The sequence below is a fragment of the Centroberyx affinis genome, unplaced genomic scaffold (genome assembly GCF_046629955.1).
Source record: "Centroberyx affinis isolate AG114_WGS23_722 - 3 ecotype Tasmania unplaced genomic scaffold, CSIRO-AGI_Caff_v1 ptg003888l_1, whole genome shotgun sequence".
NCBI lineage: Eukaryota > Metazoa > Chordata > Actinopteri > Beryciformes > Berycidae > Centroberyx > Centroberyx affinis.
In genome coordinates this window covers 27,210-39,379 of record NW_027281728.1, presented here as the reverse complement: position 1 = coordinate 39,379, position 12,170 = coordinate 27,210, and the positions used below count along the sequence as shown (strand labels likewise).

General features: G+C 38.8%; 1 protein-coding gene across 1 annotated transcript; it reads left to right on the top strand.

The window, feature by feature from the left end:
* Window positions 1-2,612: 2,612 nt before the first annotated feature.
* Window positions 2,613-11,785, top strand: LOC139662763 (CD209 antigen-like protein C). Its single transcript, XM_071541471.1, has 3 exons — window positions 2,613-2,692; window positions 2,921-3,490; window positions 11,421-11,785. The coding sequence occupies exons 2-3, from the start codon at window positions 2,953-2,955 to the stop codon at window positions 11,783-11,785; spliced, it is 903 nt and encodes a 300-aa protein (XP_071397572.1). The 5' UTR covers window positions 2,613-2,692; window positions 2,921-2,952.
* Window positions 11,786-12,170: the final 385 nt, after the last annotated feature.

Sequence of the window (12,170 nt, the reverse complement as noted above, 5' to 3'; positions counted from 1 at the left end):
TCATTGGCATTACAGTGACATAGAATTAATTTGGATGTAAAATCGCAAACTTTGCAAGTTCACAGAGTGACACTTCGACCACTGGTCATTTGAGCACCTCAGGTACAATGGAAGTGAAGAATATAATTATTGGGGTTTCAAACTGGGGTTTGAACTCATGACCCTTGTTGCCAAAGGGAATTCACATACACACTGAAGGCGCTTTCACACCGCAAAGTCACTACAACACCAAGCAAGGTAGAGTCAGAAACTCTCTGTAATTTGGCTAAAAACAACCCAAACAACCCGCTGTGAAAGTGCAAATCATTACACACATGTTGTAATTTCCTCTGTTTGGTTCGGACTTTATCAAAGTTGCTTTCACACCAAAATGATTTGCATCACGGTCCGAATGGAAGAGGACCGAGACCACTGATTTTTGGTGAATCTTTTGCAAGATTTTGGTCCGATGATCCGAACTTAACAAGTCAGGACCAAACGATGCTGGTGTGAAAGTCACCTGAGTCATTATTGCGTTTCTCACAGTATGACTTTACCAGTGCTCTTAATGTCCAATGGTCTTAATGTCCAAGATTATCTTTTGCCTCTGTAATCATGGAATCTGCTTGAACAAAGGATGCAGTGGAAAAACTTTACAATTAAACTGAACTAATTTTGTAGTAGCCTGCAACACAATTTACGACTAACTCACTTGCATCTGCAAACATAGGGAAAATATGCAGGTTCTACAAAGAAAGGGCTGGGGCAGAGATACCAACCCAGAATCTTGTCACTGTGTGAGGACAATGCTGATAACAGGATTTGAACTCACAATCTCGTGCACTGTAGCCCTGTGCCTCAACCACTAGGCCACTGGTGTTGGTATTGCACTGTGGGGAAACAAGACAAAGGGACACCAATGTTGAAAGTCAACTGAATGGGACTAAGCCAGTGTGTTGTGGCCATTTAAAGTTAGAATATTGCTATAGGGTCAACTATGGACTATGAGGACCTTCACCTCGTACTACGGCCTTAGTGTTACAAAGTGTCTGATATATGAAAGTTAAAGCTGTTACTAATTTATAAACAATTATTAAAATTCCCCTTATGGGAAAATGAATGGTGATTTTGTTTTTTCTTTGAACGCAATCGGCAGATGGCGTAAGTTGACACTTTCCCTCCCTGTTACACCAACAGAAACCTCATGACCATCCTTCATGAACCCAGGCAGCTTGAGACAAACGTGTTAAATGTCAGTTTTCAGGCTATTTTCGTGGCCTCATTCAAATGAATGGGAAGTAAAAGTCAGAACGCTACAAACTCGTCCAGCTGCATCCGATGTTGGTGATTAGTTTATATTCTGGTTGTCATGGCAATCAAGTGCCAAATAACCCCCATGTTAAAAATAAGTGGAATATTGCTTTAATCCTGCTGCAAATAAAAGACAGAACATGAAATCACAGAACATTAAATGCATTGCATTGATTACCGGTTTATACAAAGACTAACAAGATACAACAGTGAAGTACAACTTATAAATGTAAATGAAACCGTAGAATTTCAAAGTAAATGAATATTCTTAAAGTCATTTTTATCTAAAGGCTTCTGCTTAAATGCTTGAAATTTGTTTCTTAGACAAATATAAATAGTGAAGTTGATCCTATGTATGAATTTCTTTCCAAAGCCTTTTGCTTTTCCGTCAAGGCAAAGGGCAGCTACTTTAAACTCCATTTGTGTTATTTCATAGTTTTGATGCCTTTACTGCTATTCTAAAATGTGGAAAATATAAAAAAAAATTTGACTGGTAGTGTACGTACCCACAGCTGATCTCGGAGCAGTGCTTTAAATAGTTCCTCTCGGTGTCTTTTTCTTTTTTCAAACCCAAGGCATTGAATTTCCTAAATAAACAAGGGTTTTCCATGAGCTGTCTCAGCAAATCATTGAGTATTATTAAGAAATGTTTGATGCAACACCGGGGGAAACGAGTATAAAAGTGTAGGGCAGACCAGGAGGGTGGCAGAAGCACTGACCACAGAGCTGAGAGATGTCAGTGGTGTTAAACATCAACTCAGGCGAGTCTGGAGAAGGTGTTGAGGACGATCTCAAAATTCAATCAGAAAATGAAGAGGGATCTCAAAGTTCAGGTAAGAATGCTGACCAACACTCACCCCACTTAATTTACTTCACTTCATTTTTTTTGTTTTTTTTGTTTTTGGTTCACATTATTTTGGTTTTTTATTTGTTATTTTCGGGTTTCTTTTGAGTAGGCCTACTCTTTTTTTTGAAAGTACACTTATGTCTCAACTAATGTATAGTAAGACTGATTGGCCTTCACAGCAGTCAACCCTTTAACATGAATGCACGCCTAACCACATTCCCACAAAACCTACAGTGTGTAGTTTACAACATTGTGAAATAGTAGTTGTAACAATTATGAGCTATAAAGGCTATACAGATGGGGATTGGCAAAGGGACAAATTCAATGTTGATATCATACTATAGTGGGGTAGAAGGAACAAACATGTAATGACTAAATACTATTGCTGACAAAATTGCTCAGCTGCATTGCCTCAACATGTTGCCTGTGTGTGTGTGTTTAAAGGCGATTCAGTGTGTGTTCAGTGGAGAAGGAGATGGACTGGAGCTGCTGCAGTGTGTCTGGGGCTGTTGTGTCTTCTCCTGCTGGCTCTGATCATAGGCCTGGTGATCCACTGTGAGTACAGCGCTGTCTAATGAAAAGCAAAAAAAATTTTTTTAAAAAGCAAAGATTAACTTAAGGGTTTCTGTAAGTCCACAACCATCAGAGCTAACTAAACACATCATTTTGACCAGCTGCCAATTCTGAATAATTGTCACTGAAAAATCAACACAAATTTGCTGGTGTAGGGACTGTTCATGCTAGAATTGTTACACTCTAATTCTAACCCACATGTCGTTGCAGACTCAAATGTTGCTGGTCATCATGACGCTGAAATGCAAGACATACAGGCCAAATGCGGAAACTTGACTAATCAGTGGAGCCAGGTACAGAGCAGCTACAACTCCCTGGCTGCAGAAAGAGACCAGTTACAGAGCAGCTACAACTCCCTGACTGCAGAGAGAGACCAGTTACAGAGCAGCTACAACTCCCTGACTGCAGAGAGAGACCAGTTACAGAGCAGCTACAACTCCCTGACTGCAGAGAGAGACCAGTTACAGAGCAGCTACAACTCCCTGACAGAAGAGAGAGACCAGTTACAGAGCAGCTACAACTCCGTGACTGCAGAGAAAGACCAGTTACAGACCAGGAACAACTCCCTGACTGCAGAAAGAGACCAGTTACAGACCAGGTACAACTCCCTGACTGCAGAGAGAGACCAGTTACAGACCAGGTACAACTCCCTGACTGCAGAGAGAGACCAGTTACAGACCAGGTACAACTCCCTGACTGCACAGAGAGACCAGTTACAGACCAGGTACAACTCCCTGACTGCACAGAGAGACCAGTTACAGACCAGATACAACTCCCTGACTGCAGAGAGAGACGCCCTGAGGAACGAGAGAGACGCCTTGGCTAAAAAGAAAGAAGAGTTTGATCTCTCCGGATACCATATTCCAGGGGGATATGGGGACTTTGGGGGATTTGGGTTTGGGGGCTATTGAACTCAACCTTACATTACAATAGAATAGAAACGTCCCTGTTCACATGTGGAAATTTGCCTTTGGATTCACTGTGGTAGAAATAAGAATGGACAACATACAATAAATGCATAATCAAACCCCACAAAACACAGTGGCGTCATAACAGAGCTTCAAGTTAATACCATTAAACAGAATGGTCAGGATTTTTAGAGGCTTAATGTAATTATTGCTAATGAAGCCTCCTTTCAGGACATCCAAGAAACTTTTGTCTTTTTGTTTTGGAGAAATTTTTCTCACTGGATTTTTCGCCCAAATCTGGATCGGTCTGTCTGACATACACACAGAGGGGAGGTGGATGTGGGTGGATGGGACCTTTCTGGTAGGTAAAGCATTCTGGCAAGACGGGGAGCCCAACGATTACTCCGGTTGACGTCATTCAGTTCCTCCCATCCCATCCCACAGTGAGCATTTACTGTTTTCAAACTCCCGAGAGTCTGTTTGACCTGTAGACACTTTGTCATTTATCATTGTAATCCAAATTTGTGAATATATGAGCTGGTAGACAGTTACACTTGTTTTTTTCAAACAAAAAAAACCTCTACCATCTTTATTGTGCTCCTATTTTATACAATAACTAATAAATTCTAAGTCCTTAGAAAATCCTTTAAGAAAAAAAAAACATCTTTGTTGTGCTCCTATAAAGATTTTTCCCTAGTAAATCCTTTAAATAAACTGTAATCTCACACGTCACTTGTTTAAAATCCTGAATATTCTCTCTTTACATTTAACAAAATTAAATTGTATGCAAAGTTGACACTGTTCTAGATGTCTCTGTCATGACAACTTGACATTAACCAAAGGGACATAACTGGAACAGTGTCAACTTTGCATTGAAAGTGCTTGAAAGTGTCATTATCGACCGAATGACACTTAATGACAACAGTCGTAAACATTCATAAAGTTTATTTAATGTTCATGTCAGTTGGCATGACATAGTTAGGATAGTGTTATGTCAGCCTTATTCACGCCTCATCAAATAAAGTGTTACAATTGTACTTTTTTTTACAAACATTATGGATGATGACTTTTTTCATTTTTTTTCATTTTTCATTTCTTTCATTTGACATACAATGCAAGGTGATACAATGAAATATTGACAGTTTCCTTTGGTCTTCACACTCTTGCTTATTAACATTTGTTCCTGCTTTCGCCAATAATGTGTAATAATTCAGAATATTGTGGTAAAATGTATTGTTGAATTGGGAATATTGAAAAATGTTTTACTGATTGGCAGTATTTGATAGCAGCCATGGTCAAACATGGTTCAACTTAAGTGTTTCAATGTCATTTTAGATCAATAGATTTACAGATGAATCTACTGCTCTGTCATCAATGATTTGTTAGTCTGTTCGACCATGGTTTATATAAAATTTTTCAGTATTGCCAATTATTTGACCTGTGTGGATCCTGGTGGCCTCCTGTAAAGGTGATTATACACAGGCCAACTTTGGAGATAATGGAAATAGAATAGGTAATACTGCTATTAGCAGGGGGATAAAATCAATGTGGATAGCATAGTGTGTTATAAAAAACATGACTGTATTAATATCAATCATAAAATACTATTAATCATTGCTGATGTCAAGTCTGCACTGTCATAAAATGTTCTGTGTGTACCATGCCCTTTAACAGCCTGATATAGGCTTAATAAATGTAATACATACCAATATTACACCTTGTGGTTTCCTCCAGTGTGCCATAAACTGTTCATAAGACGATTCCTGTAAATATACTCACCTGTTAACTGACAACATATGAATGGATCCAGGCAGACTCTGCCATAAGCATTGGTAAACTGAATTTCCCAGATATACAATCAAATTCATACTGCCTTTTAGGCTTGGGCGATATCCAAAATGTAATATTGCGATGCAACCAGCCTGTGTACATTGCCCAGGCTACTAAATATATACAAATTTTATTTTCAGGATAAAAACCCTTGAGATGTACCATCTCGTTTTCGAGGGGGTCCTGACAAAAGACAAAATAAAATATACACAACATAAGATACACAATATGCAACAAATACCAGACATGTTTTTTTCCTAATTCAAGTGAAATTTTTGGGACATGAAAAAGGAGATGATTATTATGTCTAAGAGAATAATTAGAATTAGAATTTTGTGGGATGAGTAGCTCTTGTAAATAGATCGGGTAGTTGAAATGAATACATTTGAAAATAAACTGGCACCAGTGCAGCTGTCGTCTATTTTCGAGAGAAAGCCATTGCAGTTGATTGTACATTATACAGTGGTGAAAGTGCTCGAAAGGGTTCGAAAGTGACAATTGAGAATTAATCTGCATAAACTATTAATTATGACTTCTAAATTTGCCAAATCAGTTTTTGAAGCATTTTGATATACAATGTCTCCATAGTCAAGAACAGGCAATAACAACTGGGATACCAGCTTCTTTTTTACATTCATGGTAAAACAGTTCTTTGATCTGTACAAAACACCAATGGAACAGCGAATCTTTTTACATAGATAATCAATGTGCTTTTTGTATGATAATTCAGAGTCAATCCATAGCCCCAGATATTGTACGCAATCAACCTTAGTGAATAGTGCACCATCAGATGTAAAAATAGAAAAATTATGAGTAGCAGATTTAAGCCTTTGCCTTGTACCAAACAGCATGATGTAAGACTTTGTCTAATTAAGAACTAGTCTATTTGTAATAAACCAGTTTTGTATCAGGTCAAAGTCTGACTGGGGAGAAGCAATGATCTGTAATGTATTTGAACTGGCAGCATAGATTACTGTATCATCTGCATGTAAATAGATATTTGAGGTTTTGCATAATAATGGGAGTTCATTAATAGAAGGGGTCCCAAAATAGAGCCTTGTGGAACATCTTTATTAATATCAAGAAGATCAGACTGATGCCCTTCAATAAACACACACTGCTTCCTACCACTAAGATATGCATTGAACCAGGTCAGGGCATTCTGAGCAAGTCCAATGTTTTTCAATTTTTGTAATAGTATATGATGATCCACCAAGTCAAAAGCCTCTGATAAATAGATAAAAATTGCACCTGTTAATTTGCCTTGGTCAGAGGAGGAGGTTATGTCATTAGTAATTTTCAATAGTGCTGTAGTAGTGGAATGATTGGGTCTAAAACCAGATTGAAAAGATGATAATATATCATGTTCTGTAAGATAACTGAATAATTGAGTATATATTAACTTTTCAAAAACTTTTGCCGTTGTACAGATAATGGATATGGGTCTATAATTGTAAGGGCAAGGGTCACTCTTGCATGTTTCCAAACATGTGGTATCTCACCAGTGGACAAAGAGAGGTTAAACAAGTCTGCTAGGGGGTACATCAATACATGGGCAGCCCATTTGATAAATTTAGCCTCAAGTCCATCTAAACCAGGACCCTTGTTAGATTTTAAATTGTTGAGAACAGATAGCAGTTCAGTTGGTTTGATTTTCCTGAAGCTGAATTTATTTATGTTCTGGTGTTGAATATAGGCCTAATTAGAAGTATGGTGGTTAATTTCACAAGAAGTCTGCATTGAGCTGATAGAAGAGAAATGTTAATTGAAGACATCAGCGATATCTGAAGGTTCTTGAATGATGCGCTCTTTGAACATTACCTGATTAATTGACTGTTTGCCAGATTTATTGAGAAGGTCATTTGCTTTTCTTCAGAACTGTCTTGGGTTTGGAAAGACTTTCTGCATAATAAGCGGCTTTTGTATTCCTAGTTTTAGTTTTGCTTGTGTTTCGTCGCTGTCTATAAACTTCCCAATCTAATGGGTCCCTAGTGTTTCTAAATTTAGTCCAGGTTATGAACTATGAACAGTATAACTGATAACTGTACCCAAGCTGTGAGATGGAGGCTGGTCCTTGACCTTACTAGAAATAACATCCCATGTTTACTAGATTTTAACAAAGATGTTGAGTTTACTATCAGTAGTTAATTGTTGTGAAAATAAAGGTAGCACCAGTTCACAGAAATAATATTATATAAGTGAACTCACTCAGAAAGTCTAACTTATTTTAAGATAAAGAAATAATGAACACTAGGTGGTGATAATACCCGGTGTGGATGTAAATCGCCATTAAAGAGCCAGCACCATAGCTCCTGCATCACATCGCTAGCTTGCCTGGGAAGCTAAACAGGTTTGGCTGTGGTTAGTCCTTGGATGGAACAGCACCTGGTGCTGGAAGTGGTGTTGGAGGACCAGTAGGAGGCACTCTTCCCTCTGGTCTCATGAATAATATTCCCAATGCCCCAGGGCAGAGACAGGGACTCTGTCCTGTGAGTGAGCACCGTCCTTCGGATGAGACGTTAAACCGAGGTCCTGACTCTGTGGTCAATATAGATCCCATCGGCACTCATCGCAAGAGTAGGGGTGTAACCCTGGTGCCCTGGCAAAATTCCCAAACAGGCCTTCCTTCCATCATGGCCACCTAATCATCCCTCCTTACCTAATTGGCTCTTCTCTCCACTGAGATAGCTGATGTGTGGTGAGCGTTCTGGCGCAAACTGGCTGCCGTGCATCACCCAGGTGGGTGCTACCCTCCCCCCTCATTTTCATGCAAATAATGACTTCATAGAGGGCGAGAAAATTAAGTGTGAAATGGACTCTGCTGTTGCATTTTAATAATGGCAGACAATGTGCATACCCAAACTTGAAAATGAAAATGCAAACTGGGCTTTTGCATTTGAATTTAGTCATGATTTTTGCACACATCCACACCGCACTAAGGTAATGTGGATCACATAATACAATGCATTAATAAGTGGGCTTATTAAATCTATATTGTGTATTGAGTATTTAGACTATATTTAGAATAAGCATATAAAAATTGTAGTAATTCTGCCTTTTCAGCCAACAAAAGCTGATAACAGATCTCAGTGGAATCTCAATGGATTTTAGGATGTAGGATGAATTCAAATTCAGAAAACCTGTCAAAAAGTCAATGTTGAATGGGAGGGTCACTTATAAATGGTTTTGGGGTCCCAGGTCTTAAAGTTTCAAAGAAAAATTTAAGTAAAAACATAACAAAAATGTAGCTGCATGCGGAAATGAATGTGGTCCAAGCACAATGTGCTAAATTGTCCAAAGATGAGAAACCTAATTATTCATGTGAGCTTACAGATAATAGTCCTCTCATGTGACCAAGTGTCTCAAGACTTGGCAAGTCTCTCATAACGTGTTATGTAACTGTAATTACACTACTTTTGGCAGTAACTAGTAATGTAACTAATTACTTTTTCAAATTAATAACGCAATTACAATTACTGAAATTTAAATGGGCTCGTTACTCGTTACTGGATCATCCGGTTTATGATCATCCGACTTTACAGTGGCGCAAGTGAATCAAAAGACTACCAACCTCTCTGGCGACTTTATTTCTCAAAAGCGACTAATGACAAATCTGGCGCCTTTTTCTGACCATGTTTCTGACCCGGTTTTCTCTACTTGCTTGTCTAATCCAGAGAAGTCTGATGATCACAGCTTCCCACAGCAGGGACTGTAGGATAGGGTCCACTTGTAATTGTTACCGATGTACGCCGAAACTGAGTCAGCACTTATATTTAAACGGGCTACTCTGCGGCGTGCATAACAAGTGCAGCATTATATATTGATATGCAAATCATCGTATGACATCATCTGGAAACTTCTAGCGACTTTCTGAGCAGCCAATAGCTACTTTCCTCAGCTCACACAGTGAACTAATGCTTGATTTGAAGGCCTGTCGAGGCTACAATAAATACGCCTATCAAAACATATCTATTGTGTTTTATTGTTCCACTACTTACTTTTCATCATAGTGATAATGGGTACAATGATAGATACAATTTGACAGTTGTCTTGTCCCACACTGTGCCTTAGCAACACTAATATAGCTATGTGTAATACGAGAATTGAAGCAGACATTTAAAAATAACGCGAAAGTTACTTTCCCTAGTAACTAATTACTTTTATTATGCAGTAATTGGTAAAGTAATTCAATTACTTTTTGAGAGAAGTAACTAGTAACTGTAACTAATTACTAATTTTCAGTAACTTGCCCAACACTGATCCTTGGACACAATGACGTTCATTTTATGGGAATATAATACTTTTCACACTCATTAGCTCTAACACAGTCACAGTTCACAAAGCCAATGTCCATGTCACTTGAACTCACAGTGATGTTCATTTTATATGAATATACGCACCTTTTTATGCTCATTAGCATTACAGTGACATAGAACTAATTTGGATGTAAAATCACAAACATTGCAAGTTCACAGAGTGACACTTCGACCACTGGTCATTTGAGCACATGTGTGTACATGGATTTAAAGGCCCCCTGCTGATAAGTGTGTGTTCAGTGGAGAAAAAGATGGACTGGAGCTGCTGCAGTGTCTCTGGGGCTGCTGTGTCTTCTCCTGCTGGCTCTGATCATAGGCCTGGCAGCCCACTGTGAGTACAGCGCTGTCTCGCTAATGAGCAAATGCACACAGCAAAAAAAAAAAAAAAGCAACTCTGAGAGTGTAAAGATTAACTTAAGGGTTTCTGTAAGTCCACACTTAGAGTTAACTAAACACATCATTCTGACCAGCTGCCACAGAGCCATATCAGCTGAGTGGACAAACAACTCTCCAATCAGTAATAACTGTCACTGAAAAATCAACACTTATGAACACTGGAAAATTTGCTGGTGTAGCGACTGTTCATGCTAGAATTGTTACACTCTGATTCTAACCCACATGTCGTTGCAGACTCAAATGTCGCTGGTCATCATGATGCTGAAATGCAAGACATGCAGACCAAATACAAAAACTTGACTAATCAGTGGAGCCAGGTACAGAGCAGCTACAACTCCCTGACAGAAGAGAGAGACACCCTGAGGAATGAGAGAAACCAACTGAAGATCAACTCCAGCAACTTGGCTAAAGAGAAAGCAGCGTTACAGGAGGAGGTCAACGTGAGAAGTGAGCACATTTATTGAACTCAACCTTACATTAGAATAGAATAGAATCTTCCCTGTTCACATGAGGAATTTGCCTTTGTATCACTGTGGTACAAATAAGAATGGACAACATACAACAAATGCATAATCAAACCCCACAACACACAGTGGCATCATACCATTACACAGAAAGGTCAGGATTTTTAGAGGCTTAATGTAATTACTACAAACGAAGCCTCCTTTCAGGACATCCATGAAAATTTGTCTTTTTGTTTTTGAGAAATTGGATACCAGCCTGCTGCTGAAAGCAATGCACGTGAAAGGAAATGGGATTTGGTTCCATTTCTAAATAGTTCTATTACTTATTTTGAACAGCTTATGGAACTGCATGGAATGACTACATGCAATTTGAATGATGTTTGGACTGTTTTGATGCCCTGAAAAGAGGCTTGGTTAGTGACAAAAATCCTGAATTGTCTGTTTAAAATTACGCTGAAGTATGCCTCTAAGCAACACAAAAAATCATGTATCCAAACAGCAACTAATAGCAACTAATTGCAGATGAAAAAGTAGCCATAGAACTATCCTCAACTTTCTGAATAGTTGTGCTTGTTCTATATTAAATAGTTTCACTTTCTTCTGTGAGCAGGGGTTAAGTTGGAAAGTTCAAGATAGGGGATCCGTGTTGTTTATGATAGTTTATGATAGTGATGAATTTAGCCAGGTAGCAACCTAGACTTTAGCTCTTGAAACTTGTCATCTGCTGGCCCCCATCCACCTAAAACCTATGAACTGTGTCAAAGTTAAAAATGCTAAAATACACACTTACAATCTCTAGGAAAACCCTGCCGCCCAGGATGGATAAAGTTCAACATCAGCTGCTACTATATCTCCACTGAGACTAAAGAGTGGTTGAAGAGCAGACAGGACTGTCGAGACAAAGGAGCTGACCTGGTCATTGTAAACAGCAAAGAGGAGCAGAATTTTCTCATCGGATTTCACGACGGAACCTGGATCGGTCTGTCTAACATACCCACAGTAGGGAGGTGGATGTGGGTGGATGGGACTTTCCTGGTAGGTGCAGGATCCTGGAGCAAGGGGGAGCCCAACAGTGCAAATGAGGACTGTGTGGAGATGACGCCTAATGGATGGAACGACCACACTTGTAGTACCAGTTTATTTTGGGCTTGCAAGGAATAAGGTCCAATGGGTTGACGTCATCCAGTCCTTCCCATCACATCTCAAACATCCAGCATATACTGTTTCCAAACTGCCGAGAGACAGTTTGACCTGTAGACACTTTGTCATTTATCATTTTAATCCAAATTATTCTTGCTGCTTTTGTGAATATATGAGCTGATTCTGTCTTTACATGTTCTTTATAACAAAATTAAATTGTACTTTTTTTTTTTTACAAACATTATGGATGATTACTTGTGAAAGTTAACCTTTGCTATTAATTTCTTTCATTTGACATACAATGCAAGGTGATACAATGAAATATTGACAGTTTCCTTTGGTCTTTATACTATTGCTTAGTAATATTTGTTCCTGCTTTCGCCAATAATGTGTAATAATTCAGAAT

What these genes read in the sequence shown, in the direction of transcription:
- LOC139662763 (XM_071541471.1), top strand. Translation starts at nt 2,953, where the DNA reads ATGCAAGACATACAGGCCAAATGCGGAAACTTGACTAATCAGTGGAGC. An exon ending in GACCAGATACAACTCCCTGA is followed by an intron (nt 3,491 to 11,420) that starts CTGCAGAGAGAG and finishes ACTTACAATCTC; the next exon opens with TAGGAAAACCCTGCCGCCCA.